This window comes from Elephas maximus, chromosome 20 (assembly GCF_024166365.1).
Source record: "Elephas maximus indicus isolate mEleMax1 chromosome 20, mEleMax1 primary haplotype, whole genome shotgun sequence".
In the NCBI taxonomy this organism is placed as follows: Eukaryota; Metazoa; Chordata; class Mammalia; order Proboscidea; family Elephantidae; genus Elephas; species Elephas maximus.
Genome location: NC_064838.1, coordinates 42637702 through 42665619, shown reverse-complemented (window position 1 = coordinate 42665619; position 27918 = coordinate 42637702). Strand labels below are relative to the sequence as shown.

The 27918-nt window shown below is 38.7% G+C and overlaps 1 protein-coding gene across 1 annotated transcript in view; it reads left to right on the top strand.

Annotated features, from left to right (window-relative positions):
* KBTBD12 (kelch repeat and BTB domain containing 12) overlaps positions 1–27918 on the top strand; it is a 69364-nt gene extending 41446 nt beyond the window's left edge. Inside the window, exon 4 of the mRNA XM_049863418.1 lies at positions 27704–27918. Coding sequence (XP_049719375.1) covers positions 27704–27918 — 215 coding nt within the window. The remainder of the gene's footprint in view (positions 1–27703) is intronic.

Here is a 27918-nt window from a genome sequence, read left to right as displayed (position 1 = left end):
ACTTCCTAGCCAAAACCAAACACCTCGCAGGATTGGTTTACTGTTGAAGCTTGGGACCATAGTCTCATGGGACAACTAAGTCAATTAGCAGAACATAGTCCATAAAGATAATGTTCTACATCCTACTTTGGCAAGTAGTGTCTAGGGTCTTAAAAGCTTGCGAATGGCCGTCTAAGATAGAACTATTGATCTTTACTTCTCTGAAACAAAAAAGAATGAAGGACACCAAAGACTCAAAAAAGAAACTAGGCCACAAGACTAACAGCCCACATGAACAATGGCCTGATCTAGCCCAGAGAACAGAAGAACTAGATAATGCCCAGCTGCCACCACTGACCATTCTGACCAGAGACACAACAGAAGGTTCCAGATAGAAAGGGAGAAAAATGTACAAATAATTTTTACAATGCTTTTATAAGAAGACAATCCAATTAAAAATGGAGACATTTGAGTAGACATTTCACCAAAGAAGATATGTGAATGGCTAGTAAGCACATGAAAAAATGTTCAACATCATCAGCATTATGGAAAATCAAATTAAAACCAGAATGATATACCACTACCACCCACTAGAATGGCAGTGTTCAAAAAGAATGACAGTATCAGTTGTTGACAATTTTATGTAGAGAAACTGGAATCTTAATACATTGCTGGAGTGAATGAATGTAAAATCATAGAACAACTTTGGAAAATAGTTTGAAAGTTTCTTAAAAAGCTAAACATAGACTTACCGTACAGTCCAGCCAATCACCCCTAAGTACTTACTCAAGTGAAATGAAAACATGGTTACACAGACTTGTACATGAATATTCACAGCAGCATTATTCATAAATAGCTCAAACTGGAAGTAATTTAAATATCTATCAACTGGTGAATGGGTAAACAAAATGTGATATAGCAATACAATGGAATACTATTCAGCAATAAAAAGGAATGAGTTATTGATACATGTGGGTGAACTTCAGAAACATGCTGAGTGAAAGAAGCCAGACCCAAAGACTATATACTATATGATTCTATTTATGTGAAATTTCTATAAAAGGTGTATCTACAGGGACATAAAGCAGATCAGTAGTTGCACAGGGCTGGGAGTAGAAGTGGGGACAGACTGCAATAAGCACAGGGTATATTTTTGGAGTAATGGTTTGCACCAATGGCTACACGACTCTAAAATTACTAAAAATCATTAAGTTGTACTCACAATGAGTGCATTTTATGGTGTGTAAATTATGCCTCAGTAAGTGAATGCAAGGAGCCCTGGTGGTCCAGTGGTTAAGCCCTCGACTGCTAACTGAAAGGTAAGCAGTTTGAACCCACCAGCCACTCCATGGGAGAAAGATGTGGCAGTCTGCTTCCATAAAGATTTACAGCCTTGGACACTCTATGGGGCAATTCTATTCTGTCCTACAGGGTCACTATGAGTCAGAATTGACTTGATGGCAGTGGGTTTGGTTTGGGGTTTTAAGTGAATGCAGAAAACCAGTGCGTATGTCAAACCTGTAAAATCTTAGCTTCAATTTTCCAGGCTTACAGATTACAAAAAGTCATTCAAGATGGGAAATCTAATTAGAATCATTCTCCACATAAAGCTGGTACTCCAGAGAGCTATACCCTCTGCCTAATAGTATACAAGAAATAAGCATGCCCTACATCTCTCACCTCAGAGGACTGCAAGGAAGCTTGCCTTGGCACTGAGCAAATTACTGGGATGGAAGGTCCATACGTCCTTGAGAAGTATCATCACAAATAAGCCCTCAAATGGAATTTCAGCCCAAATTCACATACCAAGGGAGTAAAAAAAAAAAAAGTTTTTGTTTTTATTTTTTAATTGTGAATTTAGTTTAAAGTCTTCCACACTGATAGTGCCCTCAGGTACCTGGCAAAAGCAAGTGCAAATTCTCTAAAGCAATACATTCTTATCCTAAACCTCGAAAAAATCCCTACAAATAATTTCCCAGGGAAAATAAGCAGCTCACAGTTAAAACAAAAAATCCACCAAAAAAAAAAAAAAAGCACCTTGGGCAAGTACCAATGGAAATAATCACTGATAAGAGAAATAAAATAACAGAAGTCTCGCATACTGGAATTATTAGGCAAATAGTATAAAATATCTATGCTTATTCTGTTTAAAGAAATAAAGTATAAGGTTTGCAAAATCATCAGAAAATAGAAAACTATAAAGAATGGCCAAGAATATTTGGGAAAGGACCAAATAGAACTACCAGGAATGTAACACATATTTAATAATTAAAATTAAAGCACAATGGGGTGTGTGAAATCACATTAGACAAAGAAAAAGATAAAATTAGTGAATTGGAAGATTTTGTTCTGAAGAAATTGCCCAGCATGCAATGCAAAGAGGAAAATATATTTTTTTAATATAAAGGAGAGGTTAAAGGACATGGAGAATATGACCTAACAATTCCACTCCTATGTATATACCCAAGGGACTTGAAAGCAGTGACAGACACATATACACCAATGTTCACTCCGGCACTCTCTACAATAGCCAGAAGGTGGAGATGACCTAAATGTCCATCAATGCATGAATTGATAAACAAAATGTGCACATGCATACAATGAAATACTGTTCAGCCATAAAGAGAAATGAAGTCCTGATACATGCTACAACTTGGATGAACCTTGGAAATATGCTGAGTGAAATTAAGTCAATCACGAAAGGACAAATGCTGTATGATCTCACTTATATGAAATGACAAGAATAGGCAAGTGTGTAGAGACCAAGGTTTATTAGTGGTTACCAAGAGTTGAGGGGGGGGAGCCATTGTTTGGGATGCAGTGAGTTTATGTTTATGATGATGGGAAATTTGGCATTGATAAAGGGTAATGGTTGCACAACATGATTAATCGATATCACTAAACTATACCCCTGAAAAATGTTGAATTGGGAAATGTTGTGCTACATATATTTTTACAACAATTTTTTAAAAGAGACACATGGAGGATAGAGTCAGAAGGATTAATAATACTTAGTCAGAGCTCCATAATGAGAGGAAGGACAATGGAACAAAGGCAATATTTGAAGAAATAATGGCTGAGAGTTTTCTAAAACTGGCCAAAGATGCCAATGCACAGATACAAAAAGCCCAGAGAATGCCAGGCACAAGAAATGCATACATAGAAGTCTGATGGTGAACCTGAAAAATACCATGGAAAAGGGGTGATCTTAAAAGCAGTTAGAGAAGAAATGACATTACTTTCAAAGAAGTAGCAGATTAACAGCTGACTTTCCAACAGAATAATAGAATCCAGAAGACAGTGGAATTATATTTTTAATATGCTGTTGTTAGTTGCCATAGAATTGATTCTAACTTATGGCAACCCCATGTGTGCAGATTAGAACTGTTCCATAGGGTTATCAAGGCTGTGACCTTTTGGAAGCAGATTTCCAGGCCTGTCTTCTGAGGCACCTCCAAGTGGGTTCAAACTGTGAACCTTTCAGTCGAGCACCTAATCTTTTGTGTCACGTAGGGACTCCTAGTAGAAAATAAATACCAACCTAGAATTCTATACCCAATTAAAGTATCTTTCAACAACAAGGATAAAATAAAAACAGTTTCAGGAAAGTAAAATTGAGTTTACCACCAGCAGACTGCCACCAAATGAATCTTAAAATATGTTTTTCAAGCAAAAAACGTGATCCCAGATTGAAGGTCTGAGATGAAAGCCGTAATAAAGAACAAAGAGAGTGGTAAACAGATGGGTAAGCATAATCATTTAATATTTAATAATTGAATATTTTAATAGAAATTATAAATATTTAAATATTTACTTATAAAACAGTAAAAATAATCATAATAGACAATAAAATAATAAGGATAGAACTAAAATTCACAGTTAATAATAGCAAAAAAGTCAGGAGAGGGGTAAATGGAGTTAAAGTGTCCCAAAGTCCCTGAATTGTCTAAAACCCATTGCCAATGAGTCAATTCCGACTCATAGAGACCCTATAGGACAGAGTAAAACTGCCCCATGGAGTTTCCAAGGAGCGCCTGGTGGATTTGAACTGCTGACCTCTCGGTTAGCAGCTGTAGCACTTAACCACTAGGCCACCAGGGTTTCCCTGTATTGTCTAGGAGAAGAATAAAGGAAGTGATTAAATTTAGCCTTTTTAAAAGTTAAGTATGCATACTGAATTTCTAGGTTAACCACTAAAAGAATTAAAAAAAAAAAAAAAAAGTATAAAATTTCCAAACTAGCAGTATATCGACAGGGAACTGCCAGAAATTCAGGCCAGATTCAGAAGAGGACGTGGAACCAGGGATATCATTGCTGATGTCAGATGGATCCTGGCTGAAAGCAGAGAATACCAGAACGATGTTTACCTCTGATTTATTGACTATGCAAAGGCATTCGACTGTGTGGATCACAACAAATTACGGATAACATTGCAAAGAATGAGAATTCCAGAACATTTAATTGTGCTAATGAGGAACCTTTATATAGGTCAAGAGGCAGTTGTTTGGACAGAACAAGGGGATACTGAGTGGTTTAAAGTCAGGAAAGGTGTTTATCAGGGTTGCATTCTTTTGCCATACCTATTCAATCTGTATGCTGAGCAAATAATACGAGAAGCTGGACTATATAAAGAAGAATGGGGCATCAGGATTGGAGGAAGACTCTTTAACAACCTGCATTATGCAGATAACACAGCCTTGCTTGCTGAAAGTGAAAAGGACTTGAAGCACTTACTGATGAAGATCAAAGACCACAGCCTTCAGTATGGATTGCACCTCAACATAAACAAAACAAAAATCCTCACATCATGATAAATGGAGAAAAGACTGAAGTTGTCAAAGATTTCATTTTACTTGGATCCACAATCAACAGCCATGGAAGCAGCAGTCAAGAAATCAAAAGATGCACTGCATTGAGTAAATCTGCTGCAAAGGACCTCTTCAAAGTATTGAAGAGCAAAGATGTCACCCTGAAGACTAAGGTGTGCCTGACCCCAGCCATGGTATTTTCAGTGGCATCATATGCATGTGAAAGCTGGACAATGAACATGGAAGACCGAAGAAGAGTTGACACCTTTGAATTGTGGTGTTGGCAAAGAATATTGACATACCACGGACTGCCAAAAGAACGAACAAATCTGTCTTGGAAGAAGTACCACCAGAATGCTCCTTAGAAGCAAGAATGGTGAGACTGCATCCTACATACTTTGGACGTATTGTCAGGAGGGATCAGTCCCCGGAGAAGGACATCATGCTTAGCAAAGTACGGGGTCAGCAGAAAAGAGGAAGACCCTCAATGAGGTGGATTGACACAGTGGCTGCAACAATGAGCTCAAGCATAACAACGATTGTAGGGGTGGCGCAGGACCAGGCAGTGTTTTGTTCTGTTGTGCACAGGGTCGCTGTGAGTCGGAACCGACTTGACAGCACCTAACAACAACAACAAGCAGAAGGTGAAAACACAGAACTAAAAAAAATTGATGCAAAAGAATACTATAAAGAAGAGAGAAATATGCCAAATATCATAAGCTAGACCTTCTCCAGAGGGGCTGACTTAGGGAAACTAGTTCATCATTATGTAAGCATATAAATTCTGTGTTGTTTTTTCCATAATTGGAAGAGTGGGATAAAGCACAAACTGACATACCCCAACCTTTTGAAGTAGGATGGCCCTAATGGTGGCAGTGAGAATCCCTGAGAGCACTCATTAAGTCTGCTTCTCTGGTCTAGGCTCTTGAAGCCCACCCACAAAGTGACTTCTTCCTCCTGGAGAGTAAACACATTCAGTTACGCTTGTTAAATTCATCCTCCCAAGATCATCTTATATAATGGTCTGAAACTAAGATTTAGTAGCACAAAACAAGCAAAGACAGCGAAGGAGGGGAAAGCTGACCAGGAAATTTTCCTTCATTCAGCCACTCTAGTTTAATGTCTATCTGGCACATAATAAGTGGTCAACAGATATTTTTGACAGAACAGTCATAAGGACATCTTCTCCCTGACTCAGTTTCAACTATACTTTATTCATTGAACCAACATTCCTCACAGCCTTACTCTTTGTTACATTCCCAACTTGGGAAATCTTGTGGGGAAGACACAATTCAATGTGATTTACAGAGGTATATGCAAACCTAGGAGCCCCTGGGTATTGCAAACTTTTAACAGTCTCGGCGGCTAACCAAAATATTGGCAGTTCAAATCCAGCCCATAGGCACCTTGGAAGAAAGTCTTGGCAATCTATTTCTGAAAAATCAGCCATTGAAAAACCTGTTGGAGCACAGTTCTACTATGGCACACATAGGCTCCCCATGAGTCAGAGTTGACTCCACGGCAACTGGTGTACAAGCCCAGGGTTTTAGGGAAGCTTCACGGAGATGTTGACTCTGAGCTCACTCTTGGAAGAGCAGGAGTTTGCCTAACAGAATAGCGTGGGAGAGAACTCATGGTCCTTAACATGCAAACAGCATGGTGTGTTATCTGATGGTAGTTTTGTATGTCAGGAATGTCAGATGGATAATGAAACCATTGTAGAAGCACCTGGAAAGGTAGGCAAGAGCCAACTCGTAGAGAGCTTCATATGCCATATGCTTTGGAATTCAAAATTTATCTGTAAAGAATGGAGAGCCTTTGAAGGGTCTTAAACAGTAAAGATTAGTAATAGATTAAAAAAAAAATAGATTAGTGCTTTTTAAAAGGGCCAAACACCTCTGTTCTCCTGCAGACACTTCCCAGAAACTAAAAAGGATTATCCTATTTGCAGTTGTTAAACTTGGAGACTATGATTGTCCTGGGTCTACCCATTGCCCCTTGCCCTTAGATACAGCTCATGAGTGGACAAGTAGGCACGAACTCTACTTCTAGTATCCTAAGTTAATGGGACCTGTACGGCCTTGTCACAAAATCCAAGTTGAGAACCAGATTGAATGAAAATTTGACATTAGAGTTCTAGCTGGGTCGTTAAGACAGTCTCACTCTTTACAGACTAAAGCAAGTGGAACTCTGCTTCTTTCTATTGACTGCACTTTAGTTATTACACTGCTGATGTGTAAGCCAGAGAAAAGAGAGGAGCCGGAAATCAAATGAGCTAATTTTGCTCTCCGACTTAATAGCTTTTATGAATGGTTTGTCAGGGAAATAGCTAAATTATGGTTTGGATAAAATGTGGATTTTTATTATCTGTGCTTTCTTTGTTCTCTGTTAGCATGAGAATTTAATAACTGTCTTCATAGTTTGACCCATTGGGTTTGGATGGGAATGTAATGTGATTTCTGTTACTTTTGTAGTTTTTGAATCTCATTCATTATTATCCAAACTTTATAAAACAATATTTGCAGTATGTATAAAAATTAAAATTACAAAACATTCCATTGTACTAAGAAAGATGTAAAGAGAGGGGAAAATACACATACTGGTGAAAAAAAGTATAGTATATTAGATGGTTAATGTTACACATCAACTTTGCTAGGCTATGATTCTTAGTGGTTTGGCAAACAATGTAATCATCTTCCATTTTGTGGTCTGATGTGAGCAGTCAGTCAGTTGGAAAGGGCATTTCTTTGGGGCTGTGGCCTGCATCCCATATATAAATGGATGTTCTGGCAGAGCTCGCTCTGTCTCTCTCAACCCTGCAATCTTCTCATCACCTGATGTCTGGTCTCGAGATGTAAACCAGCAGAGGCCTACAGCCTGTTGCCTGACCTGTAGATTTTGGATTCGCCAACCCCTGAAATCAGCAGAGGTTTTCAGCCTGTAGTCTGACCAACGGATTTGGGACTTGCCAGCCCCCACAATTCCGTGAGCCATTTCCTCACAATCATGTGATCCATTTCCTTGAAGTAAATTTCTCTCTATATATATCTATATATGCTTTACTGGTTTTGCTCCTCTAGAGAACCCAGACTAAGATAGTCTAAAACCCAGAACCCAGTTCTAGAAATTCAAAATTATTACAATGGCGGAAGTATGAAGAAGGAGGCAGCAAGGGTCCTGGGCTAATTGGGAAGAATGAAAGCAGCCCTTAGGAGCCAGATGAGTGAAAGGAACAAAATTTGGCCTCTCAGAATTGAGAGGAGAAATAATTCAGTGGAAAATAAGCTTTTTTTAATAACAGGTAAAATTCAACTGAGTAACACTGGTATCAGGTAGACTAATAATTTCCATTGGGAATATATTGTATTCTTCTCATTATTATACAATTTAATTCAACAAATACTTGTTTTGGGCATATAATGTGAAAGACACTGAGCTGAGTGCTGAGGAGCCAGAGATGAAACACACACTGTATATTCAGAAGGAACTCATGGAAATAGATCAAGATGTAGACAGATCAGTTGTATATGCAGTTAAGTGCACATCTGTGGGGACATAGTGGAGGATCAGCTAACTCACTCTGCATGTAGGAAGTAAATGAAAAAGGAGAAAGATATACTTGGTGCCGGTAAGCATGATAGAGAAAGAGTAGGTTGAGCTACTTTATTGCTTTAATTCCTTCATACCTCAATATTCATGAATGAATGTTCATTTAGTCTGTTTTTCAGTGAAATGCCAATTATTGATTATTGTCAAAGGATGAGACCACCACTCAATATCGGAAATCAAAAGAACTCAATTTATTGCTTACTTAAGTGTAGGAATGGTTAGTTAGGAATGGTCAGACATATTCTCATTAAACAAAGCAAGCGGATGATCTTACATGGGATTTTGGGTGAAAGTTTATTTTGAATTAGTGTTGGTTATAAAGGTGGGAGTGGGTTGATGTCAACCTTGGAAGTGTGGTTTGTGTTCATTACAGAGTCAGGAGTGGGTCAATCAATGTCAGTTCTAGAAGAGAATTCAGGGAAGTGAATCTACCACTGACTGGCTACTTTCAGAGTGGGAAGCTATCTAACCAATTGGTTCCAGAGCCACATTCACTGAAGCAAGTGGTTTGTCACTGATTGATTAATCGGGTTTAAAATCAGTTCTGATGTTTGTGCATGTCACCACAACTTAGAACAGTTAGCCCTTTCTTAGGAGTGTGGGGACTTTTATATAGTCTCACTTTTCCCTTTTGGCCTTCCATCAGCCAAAGCAGCAGGAGAGATCAAGTGTTGTCCATATATTAACCAGTGTTGTTGAGTTTTGAAGGCAAGGTTTTGTTTGTGGGCCTCGTTCTCAGTTTGTGTGTCAATTGGCATGAGCTCATCCTGTTTTTGTCTTCAAGTCATTCATTGTTGAAACATTTTTTAGGACAATGGCTGTTTAGACACGTCAAATAACTGTGCAATAAACAAGTATAACTAGAAGTATTACAAGAAGAAATTGGCAGACACTCTAATGCCATGATCTAAATTTTTCCAGATCTGACCATGAAAACAAGTCCCAACAACTCCCTGAGTCTTCCTTAGATCATCATTTTGCCTTTTCTCTTTGTTTAGATAGAAATTGTGTTACCTTATCTGTGGTGTCAATCCAGTTACAAAATGAAGTCTCAGCAATGGCACTGAAACCCTCTGGTTAGAAAAATAAAATCCAAGACTATGCTATTATCCATTACTTCTCTGGGAAAGGAATTTAAGCTAGTTGGTTGTTTCTCCAGGGCATGGGCTTTACTACTTCCTATACTTGCCTTGCTTGCTGAAAGTGAAGAGGACTTGAAGCACTTACTGATGAAGATCAAAAACCACAGCCTTTGGTATAGATTACATCTCAACATAAAGAAAACAAAAATCCTAACGAATGGACCAATAAACAATATCATGATAAATGGAGAAAAGATTGAAGTTGTCAAGGATTTCATTTTACTTGGATCCACAGTCAACACCCATGGAAGCAGCAGTCAAGAAATCAAAAGACACATTGCAAATCTGCTGCAAAGGACCTCCTTAAAGTGTTGAAAAGCAAAGATGTCACTTTGAAGACTAAGGTGTGCCTTACCCAAGCCATAGTATTTTCAATCACATCAAATGCATGCAAAAGCTAGACAATGAATAAGGAAGACCGAAGAAGAATTGATGCCTTTGAATTGTGGTATTGGTGAAGAATATTGAATACACCACGGACTGCCAAAAAAACAAACAAATCCGTCTTGGAAGAAATACAACCAGAATGTTTCTTAGAAGCAAGGATGGCAAGACTGCACCTTGCATACTTTGGACATGTTGTCAGAAGAGATCAGTACCTGGAGAAGGACATCATGCTTGGTAAAGTACAGGGTCAACAGAAAAGAGGAAGACCCTTGATGAGATGGATTGACACGGTAGCTGCAACAGTGGGCTCAAGGGTAACCACGATTGTGAGCATGGCACAGGATTGGGCACTGTTTCATTCTGTGGTACCTATGGTCACTATGAGTTGGAACCAACTCCACAGTGCCTAACAACAAATAACAATATTAGCCAAAGTGAAGGACAGCTTTTGGAGGGCCTCACCTGAGCAGAACAACACCTATAGATGGGATTGTTATCCTCAGGAGTCTGTTCCTAAGAATAGACTACAGTGTTCATTTACAGTTCTCAAGAAGATTATTATCCATTCAGACTCTTTATATGAAGACATAGTTCCCTAAGGGTGTTGGAAAGCCATAAACTTGAATGATCTAATAGACCAATACAACAATTAGTTCTGATCCCGGATGGCAGCAAAGAGCCTGATTCCCATACAGGAAAAAAAACCTGGGTGGTGCATTAGAGATGTGGTCAGTCATACTGGACCTACAGGCATATTTTCTTTGGTGCCATGGCAAACAGTCACCGCTATATTCCAAGAAAGTTTTTATCCCCCTATTCCAGTGAAAGAACATTTTTCCCATTTTTGTGTTGTATCATCATTGGTAATGTTAGTATCACATATCTCTATATCATACTTCAAACTGGCTGCACAAGCAGTAGTTTGGGAGGGCCAAATTATATATTTAGGATGGTCATCTTCCCAAGTAAAGCCCAGTCTTAGGAAACCACTATGGAGAAAAAATACAATCAAAGGGATAAAGAACAAAAGAACACAAAAAAGAGTGTGGCAATGGTTCTAGTAGAATCTTGTTCTGATGGTCTCGGGCAGAAGCTGTTTGCCCTGTTCAGTTGTCTTCTTAGTCCGAGGGTTTTCCGTGGACAAAATACCTCTGGAGGTTATCTGGAGAACCTCAGTTTAAGATCTTTAATGGATGTGTGCACAGTTCTGTTTACTTTCTTAAGCTCTTTGAAAACGTCCAGACACATGTTAGAGATCTTCTAAATCAGCAATTTTTCCATTCCAATTTATTTTTGCTAAAACACCTATTTCAGGTTTGAGTCCATTTTTAAAAAGAGAGGACAAGGCTTACTTTACCTTAGTCATTGGGTTTATCCCCAGAAAATTGTTTTGCAGTTTCCTAAAGTATTTTTATTTTTATTTTATTTGTTTTGTTGTTGTTGATAATATACACAGCAAAACATACTCCAGATCAACAATTTCTACAAGTACAATTCAGTGACACTGATTACATTCTTCAAGTTGTGCAATCATTCTCATCCTCAGTTTCTGAGTTGTTCTTCCCGCATTAACACAAACTCACTGCTCCCTGAGGTTCCTATCTAATCTTTCGAGTTGCTGTTGTCAATTCGATCCCATATAGGTAGTTCTTAAAAAGGGCATAATGCTCAAGGCAGACTTTTTTACTTGTTAAGCTATAATGTGGTTTAGTTTTAAGAAGACTTCAGGGGATATTTTTGGTTTAAGGTTAAAAGATTATTTTAGGGTAATAGTTTTGAGGGTTCATCCAGCCTTCATGGCTCCAGAATGTCTGGATTCTGTGAGAATTTGAAAGTCTGTTCTGCATTTTCCCACTTTTGATCAGGATTCCTGTATAGAATCCTTGATCAAAATGTTCGGTAATAGTAGCCAAGCACCATCTAGTTTTTCTGGTCTCATGGCAAAGGAGGCAGTTGTTCATGGAGGCAATTAGCTATACATTCCATAACCCAGTGCCGTTGAGTTGTTCCATACCCTCCTCATTTTCCTGACTCTCCTTCTTCTTCTGTTGCTTCAGGCAAATTGAGACCAATTGTGCCTTGGATGACTGCTTGCAAGCTTTTAAGACCCCAGGCACTACGCAACAAATGAGGAGGTAGAACAGAAGCGCTAACCACATTATCAGGTCAATTAACTGGGATGTCCCGTGAAACCATGGCCCTAAACCTCCAAACCAAGGAATCAGATGCCATAAGGTCTTTGGTTGTATATAAGCAGCCTCAGCAACTACTATTTTTTTTTTGTATTTGTTGTAAATATATCTATCACACGATTTTTGCTAATTCAACTTTTTACAGGTGTACAACTTCTCGACAGCACTTACAATAATCAGCTGTACAACCCTACCCTTAATCAGTATGATTTTTCCATGACCATTAACCCCCTTCTTTCCTCTTTCCTCCTGTCCCTGGTAACCAGTAATAAACTTTGGTCTCTATGTATTTGCCTGTTCCTGTCTTCTTGGACAAATGAGGTCATCAGTATTTGTCCTTTCAGGATTAGCTTATTTCACTTGGCATAATGTCTTCCAGCTCCATCCATATTGTAGCATGTATCAAGACCTCATTTCTCCTACCAGCTGAGTATTCCATTGTATGTATGTACCACATATTGTTTATCAGTTCATCTGTTGATGGACATTTAGGTTGTTTCCACTTTTTGGCTATTGGGAGTAGTGCTGCAATGAGCACCGCTGGAAAAGTCTCTGAGTCGTTGCTTTCAAGTCTTTTGGGCGTATACCAAGGAGTGGAATTGCTGGGTCATATGGTAATTCTGTTTTTATTTTTTTGAGAAATCACCACACTGTTCTCCACAATGACTGTGCCATTTTGTATTCCCACCAGCAATGGATAAGCGTTCCAATTCCCCCACATTCTTGCCAACATTTGTTATTATCTGTTTCTATTTTTTTATCTTAGCCATCCTAGTGGTTGAACCCTCAAAACTCTTAACCTAAAATAATCTTTTAACCTTAAACCAAAAATATCCCCTGGATATTGATTTGCATCTCTCTGGAGGCTAATGGCATCGAACATCTTTTCATGTGTTTGGAGGCCTTTTGAATATCATCTTTGGTGAACTGCTATTCAAGTCCTTTGCTCATTTTATGATAGGGTTATTTGTCTTGTTATTTTAAAGTCCCTATTGATTCATCTTTATTGAATTTGCAATTTTGAATCTTTGAGTTCCTATTACTTATCCAGGACTAATCAATCAGGTAATTATATGAACAAGGTCACTGTCCACAAAAAGCTTATAAGCTCACTTTATTGGGTAAAGCATACTCTTCAGTAAATAGACACTCCCTTAATGGTCTCTATCTTAGTCATCTAGGGCTGCAATAACAGAAATACCACAAGTGGATGGCCTTAGCAAGAGAAATTTATTTCCTTACAGTAAAGTAGGCTAAAAGTCCAAATTCAGGGTGTCAGCTCCAGGGGAGCTATCTCTCTCTGTCGGCTCTAGAGGAAGGTTCCTTGTCCTCAAACTTACCATGGTTGAGGAGCTTCTCAGGCGCAGAGACCCGGGATCCAAAGGATGTGCTCTGCTCCCGGTGCTGCTTTCTTGGTGGTATGAGGTCCCCCAGTCACTCTACTTGCTTCTATCTTGTATATTTCAAGAGATGGTCTGAAGACACAATCCCGTCCTGTAGGTTGAGTCCGGCCTCACTAACGCAACTGCCACCCATCCTTCCTCATTAACATCGTAAAGGCAGGATTTACTACATATAGGAAAATCACACAATAGCAGGAATTGTAGCCCAGCCCAATTGATACACACATTTTGGGGGGGATGTGGTTCAATCTATGACAGCCTGAGTTCTGAGTAGTACAAAAACTTGTATTTCTAGCATTCTTGAAAAATAAAAGATTCTTTGCAGTTATGTTTTCTAAATCATTGATGCCAGCGCTTTTAGGTGCCAAACTCTGATACCATTTTTAACAAGAAAAAGATATTTTAAGCTAGCTTACTCTGCTATGCCTCATGAGAGGTTTCTTTGAAGGAAAGTAGTATCTGTCAAAGAACTACTAAAAAAAATGCTAGGTAAATTATATGTATTGTCTGCCCGTTTACTGTTGTTGTTAGGTGCCGTCAAGTTGATTCCGACTCATACCAACCCCACATACAACAGAACGAAACACTGCCCGGTCCTGTACCATCCTCACAATCTTGTTGTTGTGCTTGGGCCCATTGTTGCAGCCACTGCGTCAGTCCATCTCATTGAGGGTCTTCCTTTTTTTTGCTGACCCTCTACTTTACCAACCATGTTGTCCTCCTCCAGGGACTGATCCCTTCTAATAACATGTCCAAAGTATGTGAGACCAAGTTTCACCATCCTTGCTTCTAAGGAGCATTATGGCTGTACTACTTCCAACACAGTTTTGTTCATTCTTTTGGCAGTCCATGGTATATTCCATATTCATTACTACATTTTTACAAATCATCTCTGTTAATCCTATCTGTACAAAGATTTCGTAGGCATCTTCTTTGCCTTAAAGAAATCAGAGAAAGGAATGGGCCTTCTGCAGACAAATCCTATTTCTGGAACTTATTAGCAAGTGATTTTAAGCAAGTTTGTTTTCTTCATTCATAAAATGAAGATGATAAGAATACATTGTTAACTCATGCAGTTCTTTTTTTAATATATAATATCAGTCATACACAAGTTATTTTGGCACACAGAGAATGGAAATTTTTCAAAACCGTTATATGACTCTATAATAATACTGATTTCCAAAAATAACTGTTATAAGAAAGGTACAGACAAACATGCCTTACGAACACATAGACAAAAATTCTTAAAATAATGTTAAGAAATCAAATCCAGAATTATACGGAAATGTTAATATAACTAATTTGGTTTTACACAAGGAATGCAAACAAGGTTGGTTAAACATTCAAAAATCAGTTTTTACATGAACATGGCATTACTCTCCATTTCTTCAATTTTCTTTAAGCAATGCTTTGTAGTTTTCATTTTGAGGTCTTGCACTTTTTTTTGTTTAGATTTATTCCCACGTATTTGTTGTTTTTGATGCTACTGTAAATTATATTGATTTTTTAATTTTAATTTTCCGATTGATCCTTGCAAGCATTTAGAAATACAACTGAGTTTTGTGTATTGATTTTGTAACCATGAACCTTGCTGAACTCACTTATTCATTCTAGTATTTTCATTCCCATAATATTTTCTGAGAAGACAATTGTGTTATCTGCTAATAGCAAAAGACATGCAGTTCTTGTAAAGCTCAAGAAAGAAAATGATGACAAATGCTGAATACTGTGCCTGGCATATAATAACTGTTCAATAAATCATAGTTATAGCAATTATTATTATTTACTTATAATAAGTGGCAAGGGGTCCATTATACTTAAAAGGCTGCGACTGGGCCATGATTCTCAGTGTTTTGACAGTTATGTAATGATGTAATCATCTCATGATGAGATCTCACATAATGTAATCACATCCATGATGGGATCTGCTGTGAGCAGCCAGTCAGTTGAAAGGGAGTTTCTTTGGGGGTGTGGCCTCCATCCAATATACGTGGACTTCCGGGCTTTTGCTCTGCTTTGGATCCTACATTCAGCTTGTCTTCATCTGACCTCCACTTCTTGGACCTTGAGCCAGCAGCCTGTCATCTTAACCTGTAGACCTTAGGCTCGGCAGCTACGTGAGACAGGAGAAGCCTCCAGCCTGACACCTGACACATGGACTAGGAACTTTCCAACCTCTACAACTGCATGAGCCATTTCCTTGATATAAATCCCTCTCTCTCCCTTCCTCCTTCCCTCTCTCCTCTCTCTCTTTCTCTCTGTCTCTGTCTCTCTCTCTCTGTATGTGTATTTATAGAGAGAAGTATATATATATATATACGCTTCACTGGTTTTGCTTCTCTAGAGAACCCAGCCTAAGACAGTGCCCTAATAATGCTTATCCCAGTTCTTCTCTTAACTGAGGTATTTCAACTCCTCCACCCCTAGCAGGTCTCTGCTGCTAGCAACATGGCCCAGCTGAAGAAGCATCATCATGCTGAAATCACCCTGTCTTCATGCACCTGGGGTCAAAGAGCCAGTTCGTCCTGTTTTCTTCATCTCTTCCTGCTGTAAATATGTACCAACAACATTACGCACATTTACCCATGCCTGCTGTTCTTTTAGTGGGCTGTTCTTCATGGAATAGGCACACATTTTCATGTGGGGAATTCTGAAAATATCGTACAGAATACATTCTTCACATAGGAATTAAAGATGAAAACATTAAACTACTGAACACTGTGGTTAACACTGACCCTAGAGGTTTTATTTGAGGTTTAAAGATTTTAGAATATTGGTTTCAGTTAAAATCCATTCTAATTTTTTACTTGTGGAAATGTCTTGTCTCTGAGAAAGTGTGTTGTCACAGATACCATAAGTAATTTGAATTTAGATGAAAACAGCATCTGGAATTATGGAAAACTAGCCAAGGGGCATATTAGTCAGATATTTGACAGTTTTCCTGGAAATCTATAAATCGTGTTCTTAAAATAAAAATACGGCTGGAATGTTTGCCTAAGTAACTCCATTGTTCATGTGGTTACATGTGTATTTTATCAGCTTTGTTGTTGTTAGGTGCTGTTGAGTTGATTATGATTCATAGTGACCCTATGTACAACAAAATGAAACACTGCACCATACTGAGCCACCTTCACAATTGTTGTTATGTTTGCGCCCATCGTTGCAGCCACTGTGTCAATCCATCTCATTGAGGGTCTTCCCCTTTTTCACTGTTTTTTTTTCTACTTTACCGAGCATGATGTCTTTCTCCAGGAATTTGTCCCTCCTGATAACTTGCCCAAAGTACATGATAGGAAGTCTCACCAGCCACACATCCAAAGAGCAGTCTGGCTGTACTTCTTCCAAGACAGATTTGTTGGTTCTTTTGGCAGTCCATGGCAGTCTTTGCCAACACCATAATTCAAAGACATCAATTCTTCTTCTGTCTTCCTTATTCATTGTCCAGCTCTTACATGCATATGGGGTGATTGAAAACACCATGGCTTGGGTCCAAGGTGCACTTTGGTCCTCAAAGTGACATCTTTGCTTTTCAAGACTTTAAAGAGGTCTTTTGTGGTGTATTTGCCTAATGCAATTTATCCCTTGATTTCTTGACTGCTGCTTCTATGGGCGTTAACTGTGGATTGAAGTAAAATGAAATCCTTGACAACTTCAATCTTTTTTCCGTTTATCATGATGTTGCTATAGGTCCTGTTGTGAGGATTTTTGTTTTCTTTATGTTGAGATATAATCTATACTGAAGGCTGTAGTCTTTGATCTTCATTAATAAGTGTTTCAAGTCTTCACTTTCAGCAATCAAGGTTGTGTCATCTGCATATCACAGGTTGTTAATGAGTCTTCCTCCAATTCTGATGCCTCATTCTTCTTCATGTAGTCCAGCTTCTCAGATTATTTGCTTGGCATACTGATTGAATAAGTATAGTGAAAAGATACAAACCTGATGCACACCTTTCCTGATGTTAAACAAACCTTGTTCTGTTCAAACAACTGCCTCTTGGTCTATATACAGGTTTCTCATGAGCACAATTAAGTGTTCTGGAGTTCCCATCATTCTCAATGCTACCCACAAGTTGTTATGATTCACACAGTTGAATGCCTTTGTATAGTCAATAAAACACAAGTAAACATCTTTCTGATATTCTCTGCTTTCAGCCAAGATCCATCTGACATCAGCAATGATATCCCTCGTTCCATGTCCTCTTCTGAATCCAACTTGAATTTCTGAAAGTTCCCTGTCGATATACTGCTGCAAACATTTTTAATTATCTTCAGCAAAATTTTACTTGTGTGTGATATTAATGATATTTTTTTATAATTTCCACATTCTGTTGGATCACCTTTCTTTGGAATAGGCACAAATATGGCTTTATTCCAGTCAGTTGGCCAAGTAGCTATCTTCCAAATTTCTTGGTATAGACAAATGAGAGCTTCCAGCATAGCATCCATTTGTTGAAACATCTCTTTTGATGTTACATCAATTCCTGGAGCCTTGTTTTTTGCCAGTGCCTTCAGTGCAGCTTAGACTTCTTCCTGCCATACCACCAGTTCTTGATCATATGCTACTTCCTGAAATGGTTGAACATCAACCAATTCTTTTTGGTACAGAGACTCTATGTTTTCCTTCCATCTTCTTTTGATGCTTCCTGTGTTGTTCAATATTTTGCCTATAAACCTGTTGACCCATTGTTGTCGAGTCGATTCTGACTCATAGAGTCATAGAGTAGAACTGCCCCATAGGGTTTTCGAGGAGCGGATGGTGGATTCAAACTGCCGACCTTTTGGTTAGCAACCGAGCTCTTAACCACTGAGCCACCAAGCCTCCATTTTGCCCATAGAATCCTTCAATGCTGCAACTCTAGGCTTGAATTTTTTCTTCAATTCTTTTAGCTTGAGAAATTCCGAGCACGTTTTTCTTCACTTTTGGTTTTCTACCTCCAGGTTTTTGCACATTTCATTATAATAATTTACTTATTCTTCTCCAGCCACCTTTTGAAATCTTCTGTTCAGCTCTTTTACTTCATCATTTCTTTCGTACATTTTAGCTCCTCTACATTCAAGAGCAAGTTTTAGAGTCTCTTCTGACATCCATTTTGGCCTTTTCTTTCTTTCCTATCTTTTTAATAATCTTCTGTCAGCTTTACCACACTATAATTGGCTCTTCTGTTGAATAACTTCCTGGGAGGCTTAAAATATTTTAAGTAGTCAACATAAGACTTATGAGTAAACAGATATCCTTATTGAAAATCTGGGTATTTAATGCTGGCTAATTTTCATTTTAACTTTTTTTTTTTCCCTGGGACTTTTCTCAGGAACCTGACTGCATTTCTTAGGAAGTCCATGAAACAGTGGTACTATGTGCCTAATGGCTGAGTCCATTAAAATATTTTGGGAAAGAAACTAAATGGAAGAACACTGTTTAAAGTCATGCATTTTAATATGCTTTTTTTATTTAAAGAAAATCTTGTTTTATGTGTACTGTGAAAGCTCATTATAAGAGATAATTAAGCTACTTAACTCAAACTATACCCTAATCTTCTAAAATATTTTATTTAAAAAGGCAGTCTGGAAAATTTAGGTTAATATAATCTATTATTATTAAAAATAATAATAATAAAATAAAATTATTATTAGGCGATGTTAACTCTTCGTTTTCATGGTTTTAAATCTTTTTTCTATTAATAATAAAGTAGAAAATGAACTAAATGAAAGCTCCTATTAGTAAAATTTGAGAAAGATAGGACTTTCTGGGTTTCAACTCATTGAAACCTAGTTGTGAGCTCTGGTTGAGTGCCTTTATTATAAAATTCCGATTTGAATGTGGTACCAGAGGCTCTTTCTTTGAAAAAAGTTTGTGTGTAAGATAAACTAGCAGGCATTTTAGATTTTATACTATTAGTTATACTTTTGAATAAATTACACTTGCTTCTGACATGAAAATGTATATTCATAAATATGCTTTGAATTTCCATCAAATTTTTTTTTTAAAAGGCAGTTCTATTCAGAAGTTGCTTCAGCTTGATGGGTCAGGAAAAACTGAATATAGGGAGTAAGCACAAAGCTTATTTGTGAAGACGTTAAGATCTTTTTATAGACTGACTCCAGCCTGCCTCTCTAGCCTGATCTCTTCCAGCCACTTCTCTCCCAACGCCACACAACTTAAACTCTAACCCCACAGGTGGAGGTCATTTCCTGAACATACCTCACTTCCTCATCCTTCTGCTTAAAAGGCCTCCTCCTCTGTACAGCGAACTCCTACACATCCTTCAAAGTCCAGTCATCTCATCCCAATGGTTTGTATCTTGGTCAGAATTAATTGCATAGGTTCCCACAGCACCCTGTTTTACCTATGTCATCGCCCTTGTCACACTTTATTCAGACTGTCTGGGAGAAGAGACCTTGCCTTGTTCATCTCTGTGTCTCTTCTAAAAGCCAGTCCGAATCCCAGCTTATGTAATAGTTGCTTAGTAAATATTGGTTTACTCAATTGGATTTTTTCATCTCCATAGCCTCTCCTATTCTTCTGTTATGTAAAAAGCCACAAAAATAATCAGTTACAGTTCTTATGGGGAATTTTTTAAAATAGGGACTTTTCATTTCCATCTGGGGAGACAACTAATATTAAGTCTTCCCACACAGCTAATGTCCCAAACTATCAACGTTATTTTCTCCAGGAAACCATTTTGTGCCTCATTGGTTTACTGAAAACATAACAACATTGTGTAAGTCAGACTCTCAGCTTGAATGCCATTAAAAAGTAATGAAGGGAAAAGTTACATAAAAGGTTCAAGTCATTATACTCAATGCATTTCAAAGATCACTTTAATGGTGAATTATTTTATGAACTTAGAAGACCTGGATTTAAGTTTCATTGTAGTTTCATTTGTCTTTTTCTTTCTTTTGATAAAATTTCAAGCAAGTTTTTGTTACATTTTGTTTTGTTTTAATGTAAGTGGTTCTCAAACTACCAACATAAGTTTGCTTTTAAAAATGGCAGATTCCTGGTCTTCAAAATTAAACTGAAGCCTGTTGCCATTGAGTCAATGCCAGCACCGTTCACAAATTCTGAGTCTGTAGGTCTGAAGTTGGACCTAGGAATCTGAATTGTAGGAAGCATCCAGGCAATTCTGGTGCAAAGAGTCATAGGACTACACTTGGAGACACACAGATATTGTTAGAAAAGTGGGAAGGTGATATAATGGGTGTTGATCGTGGACCCAAGTAAAATGAAATCCTCGACAACTTCATTCTGTTCTCTGTTTATTATGATGTGGCTTATTGGTCCAGTTATGAGGATTTTTGTTTTCTTTATGTTGAGGTGTGATCCATAATGAAGGCTGTGGTCTTTGAGCGTCACTAGTAAGTGCTTCAAGTCCTCTTCACTTTCAGCAAGCAAGGTTGTGTCATCTGCATAATGCAGGTTGTTGATGAGGCATTCTCCAATCCTGATGCCCGGTTCTTCTTCATATAGTCCAGCTTCACAAATTATTTGCTCAGCATACAGATTGAATAGGTATGGTGAAAGGATACAACCCTGACACACACCTTTCCTGACTTTAAACCACTCAGTATCTCCTTGTTCTGTCCAAACAACTGCCTCTTGATCTATGTACAGGTTCCTCACAAGCACAATTAAGTGTTCTGGAATTCCTGTTCTTCACAGTGTTATCCATAATTTGTTATGATCCACATGGTCAAATGCCTTTGCGTAGTCAATAAAACACAGGTAAATGTCCTTCTGGCATTCTCTGCTTTCAGCCAGGATCCATCTGACACCAGCAATGATACCCCTGGTTCCACATCCTCTTCTAAATCTGCCTGGACTTCTGGCAGTTCCCTGTCAATATACTGCTACAGCTGTTTTTGAATGATCTTCAGCAAAATTTTGTTTGTGTGTGATATTAATGATATTGTTCGATAATTTCTGCGTTTGGTTGGCTCAGCTTTCTTGGGAATAGGCGTAAATATGGATCTCTTCCAGTCAGTTGGCCAGGTAACTGTCTTCCAAATTTCTTGGCATAGGCGAGTGAGCACTTCCAGCACTGCATCTGTTTGTTGAAGCATCTCAATTGATATTTCGTCAATTCCTGGAGCCTTGTTTTTCGCCAATGCCTTCAGTGCAGCTTGGACTTCTTCCTTCAGTACCATTGGTTCCTAATCATATGCTACTTCTTGAAATGGTTGACCATTAACTAATTCTTTTTGGTATAATGACTCTGTGTATTCCTTCCATCTTCTTTTTATGCTTCCGGCTTACTGAGACTAGATGAGAAATATCTCAGGACAATGCTGTTGAGTCATTCTCTGATTTAGTTGTATGTGTTTGCAGGAAAGCATAACGTTACACAGCCAGAGAGTTATGCAATTACACATTTTGAGTTTTGCTTTTATGATAAAGAGGCACACAGCATAAAGTCAAGCCAGTTGCAAGGGTTTTTTCAAGAGAGCAAGTCTGAGGTATGTCTTCATGTGGCCTAATGTGTAGAACAATGTGTATCTATGGTGTATTATGACACCAGGTCATATCATTACCCCTGAATCCTTAAGAAAATGTTAAACTATATTTGATATCCTCAATTCACTAAGGCATGGAAGAATGTAATATATATTTTAAAACATCATAAAAAGTTGAAGCAAAAATTTCAATATTTAAAGAAGAATATATCAGTTGTCAAAAAAATTCTATCATTTTGAGTAAAATATGTTATCTTTCTCCCATTGTTGTTGTTGTTAGGTGCCATCGAGTCAATTTCAACTCATAGTGACCCTACACACAACACATCGACACAGTGCCCAGTCTTGCATCATCCTCACAATCATTGCTATGTTTGAACCATTGTTGCAGCCACTGCGTCAATCCATCTCATTGAGGGTCTTCCTCTTTTTCTCTGACCCTCTGTTTTCCCAAGCGCAATGTCCTTTTCCAGGGACTGGTCCCTCCTGATAACATGTCCAAAGTACATGAGATAAAGTCTTGTCATCCTCACTTCTAAGAAGCATTCTGGCTGTACGTTTTCCCAGACAGATTTGGTCTTTCTTCATGGTATATTCACTATTCTTCACCAACACCATAATTCAAATTCTTTTTCAGTCTTCCTTATTCATTGTCCAGCCTTCACATGCACATGAGGCAATTGAAAATACCATGACTTGAGTCAGGTGCACCTTAGTCTTCAAGGTGACGTCTTTGCTTTTCAATACTTTAAGGAAGTGTTTCGCAGCAGATTTGTCCAATGCAATACTTCGTTTGATTTCTTGACTGCTGCTTCTATGGGCATTGATTTCGTGAATCTAAGTAAAATGAAATACTTGACAACTTCAATCTTTTCTCCATTTATCACGATGTTGCTTATTGGGCCAGTTGTAAGGATTTTTTGTTTTCTTTATGTTGAGGTGTAATCCATACTGAAGTCTGTAGTCTTTGATCTTCATCAGTAAGTGCTTAAGTCCTCTTCACTTTCAGCAAGTAAGGTTGTGTCATCTGCATATTGCCGGTTATTAATAACTTTTCCTCCAATCTGATGCCACGTTCGTCTTCATATAGTCCAGTTTCTCAGATTATTTGCTCAGCATACAGATTGAATAAGTACGGTGAAAGGATACAACCTGACACACACCTTTCCTGATTTTAAACCACACAGCATCCCCTTGTTCTGTTCAAATGACTGCCTCTTGTAGATGTACAGGTTCTACGTGAGCACAATTAAGTGTTCTGGAATTTCCGTTCTTTGCAATGTCATCCATAATTTGTTATGATCCACACAGCCAAATGCCTTTGCATAACCAATGAAACTGTAAAAAACCAAACCCGTTGCTATCAAGTTGATTCAGGCTCAAAGCGACCCTCAAAGCGACTCTTTGGAAACCCTGTGGGATATATAGACCCTGTAGGGTTTCCAAAGAGCTGCTGGAAATTCGAACTGCCAACCTTTTGGTTAGCAGCTGAGCTCTTAACCCCTATGCCACCAGGGCTCCATAATCAATAAAACACAGGTAGACATCTTTCTGGTATTTTCTGTTTTCAGCCAAGATTCAGCTGACATCAGCAGTGATATCTCTCATTCCACAGCTATTTCTGAATCCTCTTTGAATTTCTGGCAGCTCCCTGTCCATGTACTGCTACAACTATCTTAATTATCTTCTGCAAAATTTTACTTACATGTGATATTAATGATTTTTTTTTCTGCACTCTGATTGCCTCTCTTTGGAATGGACACAAATTTGAATCTCTTCCAGTCAGCTGGCCAGGTAGCTGTCTTCCGAACTTCTTGGCATGGATGAGTGTGTGCTTCCAGCATTGCTCTTTTTTCTTCAATATTTATTCAACAAATACTGCCAAGCATCCTGTAGAAGAAAGGCATTATGCTTGGCACCTAAGGGAATATAAAGACATTCAGAGGAAGGAATGGACATTTACTGAGTATCTACTAAAAGGGCTAATGCACTCAGCTGCTAACTGAAAGGTTGGAGGTTCTAGTCTACCCAGAAGCACCTTGGAAGATAAGCCTGGCAATCTACTTCTGAAAAATCAGCCATTGAAAACCCTATGGAGCACAGTTTTAGTCTGACCCACATGGGGTTGCCATGAGTCAGAATCGACCTGACTGCAACTGGTTTTTACTACATACAAGCCATTTTGTTTGCTTGTATTAAATAAGTACATAAAAGAAAATTCCTATAATACTGTGACTAGGTACACAGCGAATGCCAATTCCCCCTTATCCTTCCCCTCCTTTGCATGGTTAGCTCATAATTTAATCTGTGCCATAATTTATGAGATGGGTATTATTAAATCTTAGTTTACAAGGTAAGAAAATTGAGACTTAGAGAAATTAAATTAACCAAAGTTGTCCAGCTGGTAAGTGGTGACACAGAGATATGAACCAGGGTTTGCCTGTTTCCCAAAGCCCACATGCTTTTTCCGTAATACAAGGGGAGCCTAAAGACAGCAATTATATATATTTCTAAGGCTGGTTTAGCAATATAAGCAACTTTGAGAGCTTATCAGAACTATCATGATATCCCTTGAATATGACTCCCCCCCCACCCCGCCCCTTTTATTTCTTGGCTCGTCTGTTCTATAAGCCCAGGGGAGAATAGAATAAGTCTGCCACCTTGAGGCAACCTCACTGACAGAAGGACATGAGGAGCCCAAGAACCATTATACTCAAGGGCACATGGATGGCACGTCCTCGAGAATATCAGAGAAGCACAACTGCTCTCCCCTGCCAGACTTTGTGTGCCAGAACGCCCCCTGTGCCAGGAGGTCTTGAATGGGGACAGATGTTTCCTCCTGCAGCCCACAGAAGGGAAAGATTCTGTACCTGCCTAACACAAGAAGAGCCGGTTTTCGTATTGGTAGAAAGGGAAACGGGGAGAGGGAGGCATTGTCCTCTTCTATGATTTTCACCGCACCACCACCACCCCCCAAAAAGGTATATATTTTGTATTTGAAACCCATTTGGGTATAAATCACAAAGATAATTTCTATTCTTTCATCTGTTTTTGAATAAAGAAAAGTCAGGCTCTGCTAGTGTGTAAATTAAAGATATGGAGGTATCTCACTGAAATTCTACAGATGTGCTGATCCTACCCTAGGGTTTCTCTCATCAAAAGGTTTCTCTTGTAGTGCTGGTGTTGACTTATTAATAAAGATCATGCTTTTATTTGGTGATTTTTCTAATCAAGATTCACCTTAGTTTAAGCTCATTAAATCTGCTGCTAATAAGTGATGCTGGAAGGGTACTTGATGGTGGAATTACATCCAGGTGAGACAGAAAATGTGTTCAAGCATTAATGGTCAGAAACAAAGACAGAGTTTCCTGGAAGGCTGCTCTGTCCTCCTCGAGTGGAGCATGGGAACTGTCTGCCAACCAAACAGAAGCAGCTCATATTTAAATGGGCACATATTTAAAAGGTTAGTTTTGTACTAAGAGGTGAACATTATAATGAAATACTTTGGGTAACAGAACGACAAAAATGATAAGGACTCTAATTATTCTAAAAATCAAGAGATAATACCCATTCTTTATATGCATTGTGTTGGGGAAGCTTTTCTAATGAGCTTTTACGTAAAACTTCTGAGTTAGATTCAAGACTTGGGTTGCCTGACGTGCCCCAGCCTGACTTCATGTGACTTTCATTTAATCTTTTTGCTTCCACTTACTGGTTGTAATACAAGCCACCCAATAATCTCTCTTCCAGGCCTTGCAGAAACAGATAACTCAATCATTTTATTCTTACCTTACCTGATGGATAGCTGCTGGGTTCAATTGCTTTAAGGCCTCTGCTGCACAAATATGAAATCCCACTTCTTGTAAGGCTACAAAGCCTTGGCTACCACACTGCCACATAGAAAGAGGGCCAATAAAGAGCAGGGCTGTGCAGTAACCGAGGCCAGCACGTCCCCTACTTGGAAACACTGCAGCTCAGACTTGGCATTGTAATGGGCTAAATTATTTATCCAGTCAGGTAATGGAGAAAGCAGCTCAGAGCTTTCTGAGTTTATAGTTTCAGTTTCTGGATTCATATGAAGACAGGAAATAAGCAAGGCTCCATCAGAAAAAAAAAAAAAAGACTTTTACTCCAAAGTCCTATTTTGCCTGGCATAAGCCCCAGCCATGGTGAAAATAAGCTGGTTTCACCAACCTTCACGGATTACTTAAATACTTACTGTGTGCCAGGCACTGTGAAATAGAAAAAGATGTGTAAAAAGTGGCCTTTGCCCTCAAATGAGCTTACGGTACATCCTTTACTTGGACAGACAGGGAAAACATGAAAAGTTAAATTCCTCATTAATCCATTCCAAAAATACAACATATCAGGCACAATGCTGGGTACTAGGGATACAATAGCCAAGACTATGGTCTTGTGAGCAACATAGGGAAGCAGGCAATGACTAAAATACAGTCTGACTAGTGCAAGGATGGGTAAAGGGTGTTAAGTAGCAGTGAAAATCGAAATACCATGAGATAATGTGTAATTAATTTCCCAGTAAATAAGACATACAGTAAGTGCCATGAGATAAAGCAGTTCATAGTTTTGGTTTTGATATTGCTGTAAATAACATATCCAAACACCAGTGAACATTCCACCTGTTCAATGGCTCTTCTAAGATCTCTCTACATGAAAGAGAGCTGGGTTAGCCTGAGGCCAGCATTTTCAAGTCTTTTTGGTTGGTCGTGGAGATCAAGCAACAGGCCTAGATGGTATTTTTCTAGATGGAATTCAGTCATTGATGAAATGAGTGTCTGTAAGTACTGGTGTATTTCTTCTTCCTGGGAATTCATCTCAGTCTCAGGACCATCCTTCAGGTCAGGAAATATGGCCCTGACCTTGAAGACATTTCACTGTTGGACTTAGGAGAAAAGAACAAAAAAGATCTCCTACAAACTTGTGTTTCTTATTACAGTGGATTAGAGGTTCTTATACAATTACTTTTTCCCACGAAGGGTTGCACTTAAAATCATAATTATGTAAATATTATTTCTGTTACTTGTTACAGTCTCTGGACTTCTGAATCTAATTTGTAGCTCTCTTAAGATACGTGTCATAATGTCCTCTCTTCTAGTTATTTGTATGCATGGCTCCTTCCACCCCATTAACTTCTTGAGAGCAGGAAATATGCCTTATTCATATTTCTAAGCTTAACACTATTGCCTTGTGTGTAACAGGCACTCAATATCTGTTGAAAGAATGTACCATCCAAAAATGGAGGATGCATTGGACATTTTGGTTTGGGCCTTCTTGACCCCAGTCCTGAAATTTACACACACACGTGCACACACACAAGATGGCCCTTCCTTAATTGTGAAAGATATATGCAACTTAAGAAGTGATGGAGAGGCAGCAAAATCATTCCTGATGATCTACAGGAAGGCAGATGTCAGAGTTGGGTTCACCTGCTCATTCTGTGAACCTGTGTTGGATATTGGAGAATCTATGGCCTGCCGTGGAATCAGCCTCATGCACGAGCACAAACAGAGGGGGCGCTATCAGCAAAAATCAAATCAAATTTTTCTGTGGAGCACAGACTAGACATTGTGGTTACTTAGAAATTATCTAATTCGGGCAAGAAAAATCAAAGGCTCATAAACATGTGATACAGTCCATGGCAGGGAAGGGGTGCCATCTACAATAGAGTTGTGATTCTCGGTCATCTCATTTCTGTGTATCATTCTCTATAGGTGGGATTGGCTGCGAAGGTCGAGACAAAGGCCAGGTTCGAAAATGCCTTGATGCCGTGGAGATCTACAACCCTGATGGGGATTTTTGGAGAGAGGGCCCACCCATGCCGAGTCCCCTCCTCTCCCTTCGAACCAATTCTACTAATGCAGGAGCAGTAGATGGGAAACTGTATATCTGTGGGGGATTCCATGGAGCAGGTACTGATCCAGGTTAA